This window comes from Dromaius novaehollandiae, chromosome 2 (genome assembly GCF_036370855.1).
Source record: "Dromaius novaehollandiae isolate bDroNov1 chromosome 2, bDroNov1.hap1, whole genome shotgun sequence".
Lineage (NCBI taxonomy): Eukaryota > Metazoa > Chordata > Aves > Casuariiformes > Dromaiidae > Dromaius > Dromaius novaehollandiae.
Window position 1 is genome coordinate 40861161 of NC_088099.1, and position 21037 is coordinate 40882197.

At 35.4% G+C, this 21037-nt stretch overlaps 1 protein-coding gene across 7 annotated transcripts in view; it reads right to left on the reverse strand.

The window, feature by feature from the left end:
- The window catches only part of ITGB8 (integrin subunit beta 8), an 83671-nt gene that overhangs the window by 53792 nt on the left and 8842 nt on the right, over positions 1-21037 (reverse strand). For all 7 annotated transcript variants that reach the window (XR_010387646.1, XR_010387645.1, XR_010387644.1 and 4 more), the window contains exons 2-6: positions 15051-15136; positions 11661-11835; positions 7856-8102; positions 5816-5981; positions 2824-2982 (exon numbers count right to left, since the gene is read on the reverse strand). Coding sequence is in view for 3 of the 7 variants with exons in the window: in XM_064506331.1 (XP_064362401.1) it covers positions 2824-2982; positions 5816-5981; positions 7856-8102; positions 11661-11835; positions 15051-15136 (833 nt within the window). In the remaining 4 variants the exon portion in view is untranslated. The remainder of the gene's footprint in view (positions 1-2823; positions 2983-5815; positions 5982-7855; positions 8103-11660; positions 11836-15050; positions 15137-21037) is intronic.

A 21037-nucleotide genomic window follows, 5' to 3' on the forward strand; every position in this document is an offset into this window, starting at 1 on the left:
TTCATTTTAAGCATGTACAGAGATGCCCTAAGTGAATGCTGGTCACTGAAAGGGCCTCATTTTGCTTGCTGTAAAAATCTTGCTGTGCTTTATGTATTTTTATCTTATCTTTTCCCAATACTAGCCAGAAGAATGTATTCTTGTTATTGATCTTCTTTCTTGTTCCAGTTACTATTTTAACTAACTTGTTCTTAAGCTGAGAAGATAACTAATAGATGTTAAATATTTCAGAAAGATGAGTGAACCAAGCACTTATCTAATTAAAATGGACTAGATTTCTTTCCTGTCTTATGCTTTTTGTTGACCTTTGGATGACTACTTAACAAAAGTTAGTAAGAAGACAGCCAGAAAAGTGACTAACTAGAACCTTTTCTGTTTTAAAGGTTAAGATTATGCAAAGATAAAGCAAAGTCCTCTTAACTGGCAGAACTAAGAGGACACAAACATATGCCAAAAGGCCATCTGATCTATAGTAGGAGAAACTAAGAATGAAAGTATAATTCAGCATATCACGTCAAAATTACATTGATAAAGAAAAAAAGCGAAAATATATTTTTCTTCTTTATGTCTCACCTATATTTTTTAAAAAAGATGAGAGCCTTTCATGATATTTCATTTCAATAGATTTTTGTTTGTTTATTTTTTTATCTTTTTTCTTGTTCATTTGAAACTCAAGCTTCTTTCTGTTTCTTTATGGATCTCTGGCTAATGAGAATATGACTAAAATAATTGCTGGATATATGACACTGAGGAGAAAAAAAAAAGTCAGCAGGAAATCAGTACACCTACCCTTGTGGACTCTATTGTATTATTATGTCAAATCTACTCTAGAAAATATCTGATACTGAGAAAGAGTGCCATTCGGCTCCTTCTCTATTACCAAACTTTACATGTGGGCACACAAGAATTACCCTGTGGCAGAAAAGAAATAGGGGCTAGCAGCCAACAAACACATAGGCCAAAATGTGCTACTATAGATCTTTGCATCTTTCAAGGTCATTTCATTCGGATGGCTAAAAAGACTACCTAATTTCACAGAAAGCATCATAGCAATAATCATCAAGGTTTCTTATGCTATATGGGACAGTAAAATCATGATCCTTCAGCCCTGAATCCAGAAAATCATTTAAAACTTTCTTCAGTCAGTTGACATCCATTTGCCATAGTTGCTTAGATAGAGATTAATTCATTTTGTTTTTTTCCAGTTGAGACAGAAGTTTATTTCTCAAGCTGGACAGAAATTAAAAATAATTTGTTTGGAAACAGTCAGTATCTTTATTATCAAAGGAATCCTGAACAACAGAGGAAGATTTGTATCTACAGCAAGTGTTTAGCAACCAGAGCCAAATTCCTCTCAGTTATAGTACTGCAACTCCTAAGAAGTGGAAAAAAAAAGAAAGAAAGGAAAAGAAAAAGATTGCATCAGTAGCTCTTTAAATGAAGGAAGAAAAAAGATAGGGAGACCTATAAGCATGCTCCACTTTGGAAAAGGAAAGTTTCTGGATTACTTGCTTTAAGTAGAATAAAGGAAGGGGTGTTTTCATCACAGGAACACTATAACAATACTGAAACTGAACAGACTAGCTAGAGGGAAATAAATAATCCTGACGTCTAAGAGGGAATATCCAAAAGGTGTCAGAGGGCGCATATTAATGTAGAACATCAGATAATCGGAAATCCAAACAACCTTCCTGTCAGCTTATGCTGAACTCCCTCCTCCTTTCTGAAAGGTTCTTAATACCCACCTATTCCAGGAAACCTTCCATATTTCATGATCACACATTGTGCAGCAACTGCTTACTGCTGCCTCACCATCCTTGTAAACACCAGTTGTTTGGATTAAATTCAGGCCTAACCTAACTTGCACATAACCCTTAGTGACTGCACTAGCACATTCCCTGCTTGTATCAGAACTGAGCACAGGCTGTGGCCTTGAAGTTAGCGCTGAGAAGAAAACTGTAATGTCCTCTCATTGATATCATAATTTATATATCTGTTTTCTGATTATTTGGTGATTGCATAGCAATTAAGTAAGGATTCGCATTTCTTGCAACTTAAAAAAAATAGTCAATGCAATTAAATATTACAAATTTTAGAAAAAATTCCTTTCTTAAACCACTTATGGCTATTTTACCCTTCTTGAAGAAATCCTTCTGAAAGCTAAAAATATCTGCTGATATCATTTTGCAAGAACAGATTTGTTGAAATTTCTTGTACAGATATATATTATCAGTCATTGGTTTTACACTACCATATATTGGTTTTATACTGTGAGATTCAAATGTGTTTGATATTACATTAACACAGCAAAGCTCTGTGGCACAAGAATATTTTCTAGTCCATCAAGGTTGAATTAGTTCATTGCTATTGTACATCTTTTTACTCCTACAAAGTTTTTCCCATTAATGAAACTCTGCATCTTCTGACCATAAACATAACCACTACTTTTGTCTGACTTGCAGAACCATGCAATTCTTGCACATTACCACCTTTATATTGTGGAAAATATCACAACAGAAAATTCCTACTCATATATTTTATAAGAAGTGTACGTGATTTTTATGATATGGTTATATTAAAAAACACCAAAAAACAGTAATATATTCTCCTCCACTGTATACTGCTGACTCAGACTCCAAATTACTTTATCCCAGATAAAAAGAAGGTAATTTCCAGGCAATTGATTCTTCATTTCACATCTTGCCTACCGGGGCTAATATTATTCTAATAACTGAAGTAAAAGTAATGCATTAACACCAATCTACATTTTTTTCTACGTTTTAACTCTGCTTCCCTGAAGGCAGAACATGACGTATACCTTACCATACTCGTAGCTTTGACGTACACATTATCTTTCAGATGGCAGTTTCCATCATGGGGAATTACTATCCCTGCCAATTTACTATCAAGGGCCAGATGGGAAGTTTGATCTGTCATCACAAGAAGTAGTCTCTTTGCTTCTTTGCGCCATCCAATATGACTCTAAAAACAAAACAAAAATAAGCATAAGAAAGCAGTAACTACCTATTTTCTAAAATAATAAAGAACAATATGAAAATTAATGTAAAAGCCTACTTTAAGATATTGCACTACTTAGGAGCACAGAGTTTAAATAGGGATATTTAAAGCATTCTTTTTTTTTCTTTTTTCTTTTTTTTTTTTTTTTTGTGGATATGTATATCATACCCTAAATCTGCAAACTACTTCTGGGAGTCAGAGGTGCATTTACTACTTTCTTTCCTTTTTGAAGAAAGGTCCCTTAAAATATATACAAGTTATGCATTATTAAGTGGGCGTGGGCAACAGCTGCCACTTTACATGTGTCTCTTATATACAAATGCAACTGCATAGCACTTGTATAATCCTTTAGGATCCATAAAGCATTGCAGTCTTTATTGAGATCACTACTTGGTGTCCTTTTATTTTTCCTTGCTATTTGTTTTCTTGATATTCTTGTCATCCTATGGTTTCCTCTTTCTACATGGGTTCCCAGAAAGGACACTCACATATGATCAACCAATGAATAAACTAAAGCTCAAGTGTCTTCATCCACCTACAAATTGAGAAATCTCTTATTATGCACCAAAAGACTATCCACCACCCTAAGAGATTAATGACACAGTGACAAAAGTAAGGGCCAATTTAATGTGCTTTAGGAATTTAGTAATGTGGAGGAACTAGCAGGGCAAGTTTATATCTAAATTGGGTTGGGTGCCAACTTGTATTCCCACAACATTTATTTCCCTGCAAGGAATACATAGTTGTTTTAAAATCAAACTTTAGGGAGGCTCACATGACCCCCCTCATATGCTTTTTCACTCTTCTCAGTTACTCCATTTTCTTCTTCGGTGATTGTATTCCCTCCTCCTTTTTCCTTCTTCCTTGCTTCTCCTTCCTACAACTTTGTTGCGTCTCTGCCACTTCCCTTAACATTGTCAGGTATCATTCATCTCATATGAAATCCAGCCCATGTAGTCAGCCAGGCTGAACAAATTATTTGCTACTCTTCCTTTCTTTGCTTTGCAGAAAGGGCTTTATCTCCTTTTTCAGATTCATTACTTGCGAGCTCTGAGTGTGGAATAACAGTAGGGATACTAAGTGCAGAGGGGTGTGGTATCTTTTCCAGCTTACATATTAGCCACCAGCCCGATTCAGCCAATCCTAGACAGTATTACCTAAAGAGGGAGTATTTTAAGTTTTATTTGTAAATAGATTATATCTTAAATAATCTCAAATTCTGCACCAAATTATCCTCCAGAAACGTAGAACCTGCTTGCTCCTAAGTCTTCACCATTTCACTTTGTTAGCTCAACACTCCTACCTACATACACCATAGCAACCAAAATTTTAAGTAGCTTCATGTCCTAACCTGCTATTGCTTGCAATAGGGATGTATTGGTTCAGCAAGTTGGAGCAAGTTATAAAGTTCTATTGTAGGTAAAATGAGTGCACATTAACATAAATTATCATTCACGAGGGTAGTTATGAATTGCACATTCTTAACCATTCTGGTTCACAGTTCAATTAGCAGGAAAGCCTCTCCACTCATGAATGTTTCCATTTTATTGTTTTTGGAAGCGTATGTTATTCTCAAACTTGAATGTCATAAGTGTGGAATGTGTCCAGTGAGAAACACTACATTTTAAGGAATATTTCCAGTGCTTCAGAGTAATTTTTATAACAGCTGTGATCAGTGTTTGTAAAGAATGGCTTTTATTCACCTGTTTTACAGCTCATGAAATTTGGAAAATAAAATTGGGGCCAAACCATTCATTTTTAACATAGTTTGCATTCCTTTTTGGTCTTGACTCATTCTACCATTCCAAAAGAGAATGTGAAGATGGACAAGATAAAAGAATTATCCTGACATCATCCCAAGGGACTAGAACCACACCAAAATCCTGTAATTCAGACAGCAGTTGAATCACTTAATGCAACAGGACCAAAAAGAGAACTACTTAACCACAAATCAGTCAACGTACAAAATTTCTGTTGCACTACTAGGCATACAAAGAAAAAGACATTCAAAAAAGCCCTTCCAAGCAAACAAATTCTTACTATTTAATATGCTTACATATTACATGGAACTTAATAAGCTTAATATGTAATGTGCTTACATATTACATGGAAACTACTGATGAAGATATTGTTCATCCCTTTCTGCATGGGAGGGATGGTGATGCAACTTTATTAATATATGAAAGTTAAATTTTGGTTGATTTTTTGTAAGTATGGCCTCTTTAAAAGCAGAGATAACACTGAAGTGCATTCGTTTTCAGCATCTGTACAAGAAGATATATAACTAACCCCTCAGTTTTCAAATACATTGTTAAGTAAAAGATATCAGAAATGTCAAATGGTATGTCCTTACTTTGGAAGACAGTGAGGGTTTTAATGATTTTTTGAATTTTGTAATTGACTGAAAGTAATATATGTGTCTATTTAAGTAAGAAACAGTTACTTGCATGATCCTAGTGCTCTGCTGGTTAGGTTGAACCCAAAAAAGATAAAAATAAACCTTGACTCTGGGAGTAAAGAGCATCATTTTTAGACAAGCATCCTTCAAAAAAGCCACGCTATAAAGGACACCATTAACTAGTATCGAAAAAGATTTCCTGGTGCTATCCTTTCTCAGTTTCAACTGGAAACAGAAATATGGAGCTAAAGGGGGAAATAATGAAAAAGGAAGAAAAAAATCTTTAATATTATCAGGCACTGAACTGACATTCTCAATTCAAGAACATTGAACACAGATGTACTGACATATTTATCCATGCCTGATTACCATTTGGTCTTTTGTTCATAAACTCCTTACCTGGCATACAGCTGCTTGAAGCATTGCATCAAACCCCCCTTCAGGTGTATCAATATTCCCAGAAATTTTTTGTTTATTCACTGCATTTCTGAATTCTGCTATGTTGTCAGTCAGGGATAGCACATGAATATAACCATGAGGAGGCATACAGTCTAAATTGTAATCACTGTACGCAAAAAACAAAAAACAAAACAAACAAAAATAAAAACACGTCCATTAAATTCCATATTTTCCATTTGAAAGAGATGTGAATATTTCTTATCAACCCATTAAACCAAATTACTAATGAAGATGTATATACACACAGTAAAATAAATATTTAAAGAAAGAAAAATAACTCCACATGAGATTAATTTTAGTGGGAACCAGTTCTACTTTTTCTTTTCTTGAGCAACAGATTTTTATGCTATTTTGCATAAATTTATACAATTTAAATGCCATTAATACAGTAACAGTAGATATGTAGTATTTCTATGCAGAATGAGAAAGAATACAACATGAGAGATGGTATAATCTCATAGAATATATTCTGCCTTTTGGAATGTCTATAGAATGATGCAGATTCACTTTTTGTTATAATGCGAAAGGGTGACTAGACAGTAACATTAAGATCCTGTAATAGCTTGATGCATAGGCTACAGGATTCAAAACTAAAATCATCAAATTTAAGTTCCTACATTCACTATTAGGATGTAAAAGTATATAAAACTCATGCAGAGATTAATGACAGTTTACATCCTCATTACATGGACATGAAACTAGATTTTCAGTATCTGGAGTTGTTAAACAATACTTTTTGAAATGATGTATAAGGGAAGAAAGCATTAAGTTTTACATAAGCAAGCTAGTTCAATAGCACTTATACAGGTTGTTGCTTTGTGACCCATTTGCGGCAGTGGAATTCATGGCACAAGCTGAAGTGCTCAGCTGACTCAGAGATGCTAACCAGGCTTCATGTCACTTAACTTCTGTTGCACAGTGTAGTAATCCAGAGTATTCTGCTCTCCGTAGTAACTCTCTCCAGAGTAATCTATTCTTCTTCAACTCAATTTACAAGCATTGAAGGGAAATTGTCACTGTAAGAAGTAATACACCTGTAGACATCACCTTTAGGGCAACTCTAGGACTCCGGTCCCAGAAGTGCAAATTTACCTCTACTGACTATACAGATAGTCTAGATGATTGCTTCGGAAATAGACATCTGTATTTATCTGATGAATTCCACTAATGCCCAGTTTGAAACTCTTCGAAATTATAATTATGGACTTGACAGAATTTTGGATCAAGTCTTTTCTGGAAAGGTAATAGCTAGCAAGAAGATGTGAACAGTTCAATATGAATTTTTTAAAGATATTACAGTTTATGTATATTTGAATTTGTTGTGAATAATCTTGTCCTCTAACAGGTTTGCAAAGTGATCCCTCATGTTGCAGCATTGAATGCAATGTATAAAAGACAACATGAAAAAAAGAAACGCAATTCAGAACACCTTATTCATGTAAAATGGGAGTTTGTTCATGTAACAACTGCAGAATTAGATCAAAGGATTGCTTTTGTTCATTAAATAAGCTAACAGAAAGAAAATGCATCACATTTACAAAAGTAGAAATTCTAACAAAAGTCTTAATGAATACAAGATCATACACCAGCAGAGAAGTCCTAGGTCATAAAGTACAAAAATTCATAACAAATCTATACAACATATATCCAAAATAACTTAGAACATATCAGTTGACTATATAACTAAATGCAAAACATACTCAAATATACCAAAGATTGGAAAGTTATATCCATATTGTTTGGTTTGTTTATATAAATCAAACATTGCACATTTTTTCTGATACAACAACAAACTTTGTTCTTCTAAAATCACTCTTCAGATATTTCAAAAGCAATCACTGTATAATAATTTTTAGCATTTTCTTAAGGACCTTGCTCGAGAACCCAAGTCTAATCAAGCAGACACAGATTTTGAAAAGCTTTGAAAATAAAAATGCATGATAATTTCTCGGTACTAAAGTAAACAGAAACACTACATACCTGCATTGGTTATGGATTCTACCTGGGTGAATGCTAATATAGGGCGAAACAGTTTTATCCACATATGATCCAAATCCAAGACGAAAATCAATAGAAATATTCTCCATCTTTTTAGATAAAGCAAATCCAACTGAATTTAATTTTTCTATATTGTTGTGCATAGAGGCTGAGACATCAACTAGATAATAGAGGTCCACGGGGTATTTCTCTAGAGGACGGACTTTTAATATAAAGTTTGCTTCGCTTCCTGATGCAAAGGAAACAAATAAGCTTATTTACAATTTTTGAATGTACACTTAAAAATACCTTATATTTATTTTTGCAGGAACCTAAGCATAAAGCTGTTTGTTCCAGCAAACAGAAAAAAAAACAATCAAGAACACCTCCCAAGAGTAAATGAAACCCTGAAGCATAGTTCAAAAACAAGCTGTAAAGGGATTCTCTGTAAAACATACTTTTTTTCCCCTGAAGGAGTATTGTGTGATTTATTGTAAAAAGTTTGTCTTCTTCCCATTTTCTTTTAAATTCCTGGTTATGCGATCCCTTTGACATTATACCCAACAGCAGCAATGACTCAAAAAGTACACAGATTTGCATACAAATTGTGGTCAGTCACTTCAAGACTGACAGTTTTAAGTATATTAGTTTACTCTGCAAACAAAGTATTTGTCATGTATGTCTAAAACCACACATTCATATCACAAAGAGACCAGAATCTGAAAAACTCAGGTCAGTTATGCTTCAAATTTGTATCAGTCTGCTTCCAAAGATTCAATGAGAATACTCAGTAGGATGAAAGAAAAAAAATAATATAATATAATATAATATAATTTTAATAATCTTTTGGCCCAGACAAAGCAGAGCTATCCTTTTATCTCAGGATGACAAATATCTGTCTGTCCTGCAGAACCACATCACATTCTCTTACATAATAAAAAAGTTAATGCTTTGGAAACCTCTAAAAAATAGTCACCACATTTTGCTTGTCTAATATTCTGCAATGCCAGCAAAAAAGAGTGATGTGACTGGACTATGGGCTCTGTAGCTTCAGTAATGCATGCCTTCAAAATATTCATTATTTCATGACAACCAAAATGCTAGCTATCTTACAGCAGAACCAGATCTTTGCATGAATGTTGAATCTAATTTGGTATTACACAATGAAGACATAGCAAAGGACAGGTGGAAGGGAAACAAAGAAGGATCATGCAGCTTTTCCATGAAAGCTATCTAACCACTTTCTGAAACAGATTCACTTAAAAAATTACTACAATGTGATTTTTCTGTTCATGGCATTTACTAGTGTATATGACATTGCTAGTTAAGACTATTGGATAGCAGATTTCAAGTACCTTTAACAGAACTGTGTCTTTTTTTTAATCAAAGATCTGACACAGTAAAGTTAAACACGCAAAGTACTTTCAAAATAGGCTCACTAAATAGTTTTTATTCCCATGTTCTTTGAACATTATCCACCTGAAAATTTCAGGAATTATCCATCTGAAAATTTCAGGATTTGTCTATATCAGGTCTTTCATGAACAAAACAGAATTTCAGTGTGTGGTAGGTTATGTGCTTCCTCTTTGGCTCTGTAAACTGAATTATTGAACCAGATCTCGAGTTTGCATAGAGCCACATACTAATGCAGCTTTTGTTTTCTCCTGTGTAAATCTTGACAGTTGGGATTTATGACAAAAAATCCAAATTGAAACAAAAATATCTTTGTTCTGCATGATTATACTGGATCAAATTTATGTTTTCAGGCACAGCTAAAGCGTATATCTGTATATTTGCCCTGGGAATAGAATATGGCCAGAATGTAGTCTACATGTCAAATGCTATTCTTCTGCAGCCCCAGAAATTTCGGTCTCATGCATCCCTGAAGCAAGAGCTTCAGCAAAGTATATGAAACCCTAAACTCATTTTCACTACTAGCTAAAAGGTTAACGAAACCAAATTTTAGAGAGCTAAGTGTTTTACACAAGTCCAACTTGTCTCAAAGCCTTTAGAAATAAATGTGATCATAGACATTTCTAGAGCTAGCTCAGCTCCTGAGACCTCCTGAGACAAACTAGAGTATCAGACATTTCTTTCAGAGGAGAGTAAGGAAAGGAGAGGAAGTGGTGTTACTTATTTCAGTTGTATTATTATAAAGAAGATGGAAAACTAGAGTTCCTTTGTGCTTTACACTCCTGCAGTTCCTTTCTTTCCAGGAAATGATCTTTTATACAGGGTGTGATCTTTTATACAGCGAAGACCAACAAGTCACTAAGGTAACTCAGGCTCTCCTTATTCACTTAATGTTTTTCTACCAAAGACTCATCCCTCCTAAATGACATCTTTCTCTGACTATAGTTTGCAAAAGTAAGAAATAAAATGTTATGATGTGACACATACCCTGTATTTCTTTCTATCACCTTCCCCTTCTTGTGTTGGCTACATTCGTTTGAAAGACACAGGACATACACTGATTTGACTTTTGTGTTAAGTAGAAAGCATACAGAGGCACACTAGAAAATTCAGATCCATAAAGGGACTTGTAGATTCTTTTAAAGTCAGGTGGGTAATTACTTTTTGGGCTTCTAAAAATCAAAATTCAGATCCTCAAAACAGTTGCCTGCAACCAGAAATTACCACTTCTGCAACAGACTGGGATCAGGAGCACTTCAGTTTGATAAACTGGGCCAGCTCAGCTCAGTTGGCTTTCATAAATGAAGTGCTCTGCTGCCTGTCTAGGCTGTCAGGCCTGACCAGGATGGGCCTGATGGGACAGACCTGGCCCCATGCAGGAGTGGGAGTGTGCAGCCAATTCCATTTTACACAACACATTTACCAAGATCCTGGCAGGACTAAGGCTGATTCTTTTCTCTGTGTCAAGGTTTACCCACTTTTCAAGAAAGTGCCCTCCTACAAATGTACTTCAGTGTATTTTATCCTTTCTGTAAGAATGACTTTATAGATTATTCTCGTAGCATTTCACTAGGAGAAGGGACATATGTCCCAAAAGTCACTCCGCTGGACGTATTATCCTTTCTTTCACTCTTCCTTTTGGTAGAACACTGGTCTTAATATCAGGCCTTTTGAAAGGAGGATAGACACTTATATATAAGAGAAGGTTGAAGAACATTAAGTCTTAGGAACTGCACAGCCCCAAAGCATAGGATAAGGCACCTGAGATTTCTTAATGGCTGTGAGACAGCTCCCCAGCTTGAGGATAGTATTTGTAGGTACATGTTTATCTCTACTGCATTCCTCCTAGAGGAATCAGGTTTTCACTTAGTCTTTGTAAATGAAATTTTAGGCATTGAATACTTAAGTCTCCTTTATGAATCCAGCTCTTTCTTTCATATTGGCTTTGGTACTATCACAGTTGTCTAGTCAATGTGCTTAAAAGCAACCAAATAATCAAAAACCTTATCAAATGATGAATTTAGGAATTCTAGCCCAATTTACTTACAGCAAAGATTCATAAGGAATGCAATTTATATGCACTTAAGGGAAAAAAATTTTTGAGTGGCTAAGTAAAAAGAATCATGAAACCATAACAGAAGGGAAAATAGAAGACCATCTAAAATCTTTTTTCCACTTATTGCTTGCATTATTCTGACCTTCAGCTGTGTTTGGCAGAAACACTTCTTGCTGAAAGCCATACTTAAGTATGGGAGTAACACCATCATAGTCCTACAACATAATGTTATAGCATCATTCTTCAAAATAATTATTCCAGCCATTTTGTCACAAACTGTACTTAAATGCTATGTAGTTTACATTCAATATAGTATCAATGTGTTACAGAAAATCCAACCTGGACGCAGTTGGACTGAAACTTTTCCCGGTGTCACTTGTGTATTTGTTTCATGGTCACTCGGTATTGTTACATGAACTGTGGGATTTTCTACAAAATCTGATTGGCAGCCTCTTTTCTTCAAGTTAAAAACAGTGTCACAGCGTCCTGTCTGTGTTGCGTCAGCCATGAAATCCTGTTTTATAGGAGACAAAAAGTACAAAACAATCTGAGCTGAAAAAAAAACAACTGTAGTATCTTCAAAGGAATGTGAGAAACAAAATAATAGTCTTTCAAACAATAAAATATGCTACCATAATTGCATAAATTGTAGGACTAGTCCATGGAAGTCATATGTTTTTAATAAGGGCAATGACAAAATATTTAAATTAGAAGTTAAACCTAATTGCTACAATGATTTTTTTCTACAAAGGACAAAACTTTTGTGTGAGAAAGAGGATCTTGCACAACCAGAATAAACTGACTTTGGAGAAAAAGAAACCATGTACTTTAGTTATGTCACTACAAAAAGTTTTATGCTATGCTCACTGAATTAGTTCCACCAAGAAAATGTCATTCACACTACTTCAAAACACGTCAGTTTTCAGAGGAATCTATCAGTAATTTTACTTAGGCTAATATTTAAAAGTAGAAGCAGAAGTGAGCTTTAGATTTATCCAACCTGAATTTGTCTACCACAGATATTTAGGTTTTACCCCATACCCTAGATCCAATACAAAGACTAACTGGAATATACTATTTCAGTCCTTCGAAAGAGGAAGCTACATACTACAGGACTGGAGAGTTTAAGGTGCCACCAACATAAGAAGCCCCTGTAACAAAAGAAAATTGATTAGCTGAAGGATGATCTCAGAATAAGCAGCATGTCCTTTGTTGCAGTGAACGGGCAAAGTTGCCAAGATTGTGCCAACATGATCCAACGCAAAATTCTTTCCTGACCACAAATCTGGTGATTAGCATGATCCTGATCATGCAGTTAAAAAAAAAAAAAAAAAAAAAAAAAAAAAAAGACTTGACAAGATCCTTTGTTCTCTTTCAAAGCCTTGGTCCATCCCAGCCACAGCTGGAGATCCAACAATGGACAATCTCTGATATTTCAGAGGCAGATGGGGAAAATAAACAAACAAAAAGTGCATGGAGCCAACCATGCATTAGGGAATAAACAATCATGCAGACCCTAAAAGAACCAGAGAAATCCCCTGAAAAATGAGACTGGATAGTCATGTATGCCTTAAAAGCACAGCTGAAAGTGCTGCAAGCACTCTGAATATGGTTCTGGCACTCCTGTAGTCCCCAGCACACATGGAGGTATGGGATAAGCACAGGATTACATTGCACAGATGCCAACAGGTACCACCATCACCCCCCTTGCTCATTCAGACTGCAGATATCTTTCAGAAGAAATGCTTTTGCTTAGCCAGTCTTTGGGCTTTTGAGAGCTATCTAATCTCACATATAAAATTCCAGAAAATGATAAGGATCTGGTAAATTCAAATCCCTAATAAAATATTCCAATAGTTACTCCTTCTAACAGGCAGGAAACTGTGTCCTGTTTAAAGGCTGAATTTATTTCATCGTTTGGTTTTATTTTTCTTTTGCCAGGAAGGCTGACAGATACTGTTATTCTGTCTGCACTCCTTACCAACCTTTCCTCTATCATCTTCTTCATAAAGAAGATTTAAACCATATAACTGCTAAGCTGAATAACTCTACTTAAGTTCTGGGCATTAAGTCTTATTTTCCATGTTCCAATTCATTTTTCTGATCTATCTCTGACATAGTATTTCCACAACCTTCCTCAATGTAGACAACAGAGATTGCTTTTTGAGTTGACTGCTATTTATATACCCTTTTTGATGTATATAGATTTCAAAAATACAGGTTTTTTAAATGTGCAAAGAAGTTACCTACTCTGATTGGTATCACTGGCAACTAATATATATGTAGCATTTTATAGTTTATTGTGTGGTGGTATAAAGTCAACACATATCAGGTGTCCCTCAGGGCTGCTTTTCTCATTAAAAACATTGATTAGATGAACCAGCCACACTATGCTGAAAACCTACTCCTTTAACCTTTACTCTGGAAAAATTCTATCTGAATTAATCTGGGTTTTGCCAGTCCACAAACATTGATGCTGAGTATGTGAACTGACTTTTAAAGGACAGTTTGACAAATCAGTGAGTTCCATGAACAACTCGCAGGATTGACATGACAAGTGAGACAAGAGAGTCAGAGGAAAAGTCAAACCAGGTCAGCGCAGTGGTCTGAGTGCCTGGTTAGAAGGAAACCCATTATGGCTCTAGCACTGGAAAGCTAAGTAGTGCTGTTCCATGACAAATACAGATGTAGCTGGATAAAACTGTGTCCTTTGTAACAGAGGACATCAGATCACAGTAATGGACCACTCTACATTGTAATCCATTGTGCCATATATACATTTCCTAAGACTTCTCTTGTAAAACAGACTCTCCATGCCTCTAATCATCCTTGAATTACTTGTCCTTATACTTGTTTCAGACTAAGTTAATCATTCCAAGACTCAGTATCTCAGATAAAGTTACACTAGTGCCTTATAACTCCTTATCTCTTCTGGGCATACCCTAGGAATTTATCTGCCTTCTTTGCTAACCTGAAAGCTACTAGAGATAATTTGCAGGTGACCTTCAAAAGCATATGAGCTCTTAATTGCCAAGAAACAATCTTAAAAACCTCGCTCCCCTGAAGTGCTTCAACTGGTTTTCTCCCTCAAACAAAATCAGAAAACCCCATATTCTTACAGTTCCCAAAGCATTAATGATTTCAGAATACTTCATCCTAAAATGATAAATCTTTTGTGACAAGTGTCAGAACTGAGAGTTTCAAGTGTCCAAAGAGTACCATTTTTTTCCATTTTTTACAGAGGTCATAATATACAGTGAAGTCAAAATTTAATCCACTCTTAGTAAAACCTTTTGCTGAAATGCAATAGGCATATATGTATCAACTAACTCTGATACAAAATGAGGGGTTAATGTAAATTATTGATAAGTAATTTGACTTTGAAGCCAAAAACTATTGAACTCTCAAAGTTATTACAAGTCTGCCAAAGCTGTCTACAAAGCAGATGGAACACATTAAAAAGTTCTCACTTTATTTAAAATTACTGCAATTTTAAAATAAAATATAAATAAAGTAAAATATGGTATTTTCCAAATAAAATATTGTATTTTCTCTTTTGGAACTAAATGTATTTCACATGATCTCTCAGGTGCTGTCTCCAAAGGTTGTCTAAAAAGATTCTCCTGATATTTCTCACTATAGTTTTCATAATTTAAAATCCTTTCATCTTTATAAAGATCAGACGCATCTAAAATATACTGTCAAAAATAAATAAGCAATATGTCATACCTCTTGAGCACACCATCCACACTCTGGACCCAAAGCAAGGCACTTTGTGCATGTTACTGCATTTGAAGTGGCACATCTGTTTTCCACTGCAACGAAATATAAAACCAAACATTCATGATTCATGATGTTATTTGGGAACTGTAAATACCGAATTTTAAACTAAGATTTCAGAAATGACTTCACCAGATTAACAGTGATGACAACATAGCAAAACAGAAGTAAAACAGGACAAAGGCAAGCTGCTGGCAGAATATTTACAGAAGTTTTTGTAATCATAGCCTAGAACTATATGTACAGATAGAATAAAAACCATTCTCAAGTCCAAATTTCTAAAATCCTGATTTAGCATAATTTTGAAGTAAAAATTTATCTTTTGGCATGGACTTTGCTGAATAACTGCCTAACAGAAAACATTTACCAGGTAGTTTCTCTCTTTGTAGATTCTTTCTTTTAAGTCATTTGCCCATAACGAGTTATTTATTTTTCTCTCTGTATGGAACCCAAAATATTTTATCACTTTCTATAAATATTCCCTCTGCATTTTCTGGACAGAATTGTATGCCAGAAGCAGCAGATTTTTTTTTCAGACGCAAATACAAATTTATCCAGGATTAAGTGCGTCATAGATTGAAGACTCTCATAATTCTGTGCTAAACAACTGCAGAAATTGCCTCTACTAACATGCCTATCAGCAAACTACTTTATATCTTTTTCACTTCTTTGTTTTATATGTCACTGCTTAAGTTACCACTATTTTTAAATCTTTACTATAAAACTCTGGCAGTCAGAGTTGCGAAGAAGAGCTATCCTTTTCAAGGATTTCAGTCTGCTCGATTTGAATGTCAGCATTGGTGTATTCTTTCAGCACATTCAGCACAAGCTACTTTTACAAAAGCGTGTTTCTCTGCAAGGCAGAATCTGCCTCCAAGAGTTATGAGGAAGGTACATAATTTGACTCTTCAGTACACAGCACAGTAGTAGTAGTGTTTAACGACATTGCCTAGTGACATATTCAGCATGGCATATTCAAGTCTTATGATTATAAAATATACTGGAAAAAAATAAAATGAATTACTGTATACTGGAAAGTCCACATCTCTTAACTGATCCATCATCACAATGTGCATATCCTAATATCACAACAGTTTGAAGAGAGGTTTGCTTTTCATCCAAAGTTTTGACCAGAGGTACTGTGTCAGATTATTTCTTTCCAATCTGCAGTAATGCAAACCATCTCTTTTTAAACTAATGATAGCAGTTTCTCACACTGAAAAGCAGTATTAGGAAAACATTTACTAAAATACCTTTTTATTTCTGTTTAACTGATTTCAGCTATGGACTCCAAGAGGAAATCCAGCATCACATGAACAGCTAGTCCTCAATAAATCACTCTGAATAACAGGTGAGCCATGGAACTCATCACAGCTTGCATGTTATTAGCATCAACAACATGTATCTCATTATTGGTATAAACAAGACAGCAAAGTTTAATACAGGACAATTTCTTATACTAATAACATCTTAGGGTGGTGGGAATTTCATTAATTTCAAAGGTCAAACCTGTATTTCTATTTCACATAAACACTATTTACAATTTTTGCCACACAGTCAATGTGAGAAAAGTACATGAAAGGGAGAAAAACTGTTACAGATGTGAAAGAAACAATAAGCTGAAAAGCAGCCCAGAAAGGTGCTGGAACAGAGGAAAGACCGATTAAAGGGTGGGGGACATGGACAGGGATAAATAAAGGAGGAGTTGCTAAGGAGAGTAAAAAGAGTAAGACAAAATCCAAAAGGTTCTTGTTTATTTATTGTAAAAACAAACACAGCAAGTTTGACTTGGATGTGAAATGAGAGCAAGCTCATTCACCGCTATTCTTTGACACAATAAAACTTCTTTGCATTTATAAGAAGATGGTAGCAATATTTTATGTTCTGGAGTCTGAAGGACCAGACTTGGAGCCCATAGATAAAGTCCATGCACACCCCAAGAGATGAGAATGAGAATAAGGATGCCAGGTTCGTAAAGTTGTGCACAGGGTTGTAGAGTTTGCTGTAGACCTGTTTCTAGACAGTATTTGTAAAGCACGAAGACAGAGGATGAAGACAAGTTGTTGAAGGAGGGAAAAATAAAAGGAATGCAAGTATTCTAGGCTCAGAAACATCACTTCGTATCTTCAGCTGGATACCAAAGACAGCAGACATTGAAAGATATTATGAAAAACAAAAAAGAGTAAAGCAGTGGATTCAGTGAAAGCCTCAAAGGTCATGGAAAGATATGAATTGCTGATTTCCAGCATAGTGGATGAAGACCACCACAGGGCAAAACAGGGAGGAGATAAGCCATGAACTTTGAAGTTACTCATCAAGTAACATCCACCTTCAAGGGACGGAGCTATTTTGAGAATAAACATTTGACAGGAAGAAATGAGAGACCTCTGTCTCTAGCTAAACAGATAAGGAATGAGTCAAATTAATTCCTGGTCATTAATTCAATCAGTAAACCAAAGTAAACCAACAATGGAGCTTGGCCTAACTCATTTCTCACAGTAATTTCTGATACTCCTTGCCTAAAATGCAGAATCCCAGCTACTTAACACAGGCAGTGTACTCTGCCAAATTGTCCCTTTTCCTAAATTAAATGCCTTTAAATATGTAACAAAATTGTATTATCTGTTATATCGAAATATTACAAAACTGTATTATGAATATGTAACAAAACTGGATTAGTGTGTTGCACTACACACATGCTGAAAGGAATAACAAATGTCTATGATAGGGATAACTGCCTATTTCCAGATGCATCAGAAAACTGAATTTGCAAAACAATTGTCCCAGATATTTTTCTGTATTGTTAGTTTAGGTATTGAATCTATCCGAAGTTTATTTCAATTTCTTAATACAGTCAGTATTGGAAAATGTACGTTCTTTCTGTCTCTATCTAAACTGCTAAGGCAGAGGTAAAGAAGATCTTAAAATCCAGTTTGGGTTTTCTATGAGATCATGGCAGATGAAATGCTTTAACAAATGAGATATACAGTATTGCTGGATGCAAATCTCTGCTGATAACTCTCCAGTCTCAAGAGCTCCGTTTTCACAACATGAAGTCACTGATTGGCAATTGACAATCTTGGTACCCCTGGCTCAAAAAAATTGATTTTTTTGGAACAAAAAGAAACTTTAAAATGGTTTATTTATACCCGAAACACATTCTGGCGACATTACTACCATAGTTCCCAAGTACATAGTTCCTTAGAGCAGTAACATTTATGGACATGCTTTCATTCACCAAATATTTATTATTTAGTTATAAGCCTACCCTAAAACCTGTACTAATTTAGCATAAACTTCTCAGTTTCTTTTAAAAATCATATGCTGAAGCAAAAAGCATTTTTTTATGAGTTGGCTCAAGAAAGAACTGAGATTTTTCCTGCCACTTCACCAAAAACAGAGTCCAGACAAGACTACGTTAATATTCAGCCAAAGCTAAGGGCAAGTTTCTACTGGCTTAGTTATAACTGATGTATGCCAAAAGGTATTTTCAAAAAGAAGGGCCAAATTTTGTGCTGGGAACTGCCCAGGCATATGCATATAATAAAAAGTAAGTCCAGTAGGTTACACTATACTTTTCCAGCTTTCCCCACAAAAAGAGGGCTGTAGTCCAACTACTCCAGCTATTTACAATGAACACAGGTGTTGCAAGACTAAATTCTCAGCAACAAGACAGATCAAGAGATCAAGGCTGGACAAAAATCGTATATGTTATAATCGCATTCTGCCTCCCTGCTATGAAAACAGCTTTCTCATGATCTAAGTATTTATCTCAGAGATGGAATAATAATAACAATGCACACTGGGAGCTGAGAGTAGAGGTTAAACAGGTTTTCAAATAGACAGCACTTTGCCAAAGCACAGCCAAGAATTTGGATTTACATTAATTTCACTGTTGGTACATGTTTGTGCTGTTTTTTGTTTTCCAATTGTCTTCTATGGAAACAGGCAACCAGTCTGTCTCCATAGATAATGTCTCTCAATAACTCAGGTGTAGCATGACTTCTGAGGAAAGTACAGCTTGTATGCAATATGCTGCAGTTACCTTCACCTTTCTCTCTTGAGAAACTAAAATATGTGATTCCTGCAGAGGGAACAGCCAGTAACTGTCCCAGGTAACACACAGCTTCTCAATTCATCTTGGCTGAGAGTGCAAATACAACGAAAAGCAATGTAAAAATGTTACAGAGGGGGAATTTTTTGCATGATTATTGTGTCTGACACTACTTGCTCAGATTACAGGGAAAAAACGAGAGCTTGCACTTTAACTGCCAATTCTAAAACCTAATCATGGAATTAGGTTTTCCCCCCCACCTTTTCCAAACAAGCAATAAGCATATTCTTTCTGCACAATGCCATGCTCTAAAAACATGCCTTGTCATAACCAGTTTTTCCAAGACGTAGGTACACCTCCAGACTGAATTTTAGAGGCCATTCTCCTTATCCTGTAAACTGTGCATCTATTATGCTAAATAAATTCCTGAATTGCTAAACAGAAATACCAAACAACCGTCTTCCTTCCCCCCTTTCCCATTATATACTTGATTTGTTAATCTGTTTCACTGTTGTTTTGATGGTTGTCCACTTCAGTTTCACTGTTCAGAGTTAAGCTATATACTGACTCGAAAATACTGTTTACCAGCAACAGAAGCAGCAGCCAACCCGAACTGAATATGTAAGGGACACACATATTTGCTAAAAAAAAAGATGATGAAGAAAAGGAAGTGCAAAACATGATTGGCACTGTTAAACACTAAGCCCATGAAAAATACACCTGTAAACGTGGCAAGTGAATAAGACCACCTTCCCATTTAAAAAAGACATTCCTTTCCTATTAACCATTGAAAAAAAAGTTAGCGTTCCTTAAAAGAAAAGTAGGGCTTACTGAAAGAGATAAAACCATAATGTGGTTATAAACAAAATAAAACATACAAATAAGGCATAAATAAGAAGTAAACATGCACACCTAGATAAATTCAGTGAAAAGCATCACTAGTGAACAAGTCCTGATGACCAATATGGGTTTCCATTCCTAACTCTGCCACTGTCTCCCTGACAGTTTTGGGGCATCTCAGTTAAGCTGCATTTGAAGAGGAAATGAAAACGGCCACAAAACTTAAAGTTCATTTTGAGACCTAAAGAGTGAAAAACAATTATCATATGAACAAATTGTCCTATGAACATGAGGGGTGTTACTGATAGTGACAGAAATGATTTTTAAAAGCCATCAAAATGTCCACTGCCTCAATGTACCAGAGTTCAGGACTTCGCAAACTGTGCAGGGAAATAATTAAGATCTTCCTTTTTTCACATTTCACAAGGTATAAGCAACAACACTAAAGAGAACTGGTCCTGGATACCAGCTAACCAAGACAAAGAGTATTATGGTATCATTCCCCCCTTTTCATTATCAGATATTGGTGGGTTGAAGAGGAAAGGAAGAGACCTCTGTCAACACAGCATTAGGAAAGCTGTGACAGAAAAGGATAGCTCATGGCTCATGGTGGAGGAGAGCAAATAAATCAAAAGCCTGTTATTTAACAGCATATAGAGGTGGAGTTCCCGAGCAGTATACAGAACGCACACACTCTCGTGATTAAGAAATGATATGGACACTAGGCTTCACAAAGCTACTCCTGAAGCCCCTATGGGGCAACACATGCCTTACTTTGCTTCATTTCTCTGAAAAGTTTGGTCAATTATATATTGGACATTATTCAAGAGAAAAACTTGGAGAACAGAAGCCTCACCATTTTTTCCATGGGAAAGTATCGTTTCACATAAACTCAAGTTTTTCTTGGAAATATATCCATTTTGATGATTTTTTTTCCTGTCAGAAAGGTGCATATAGTAGCATTTTGGGAAAAGATACTACCCCAAAATAGCACCTAGTACAGCAGTTAGGACACACAAATACAATGTTCAAATCACAGCTT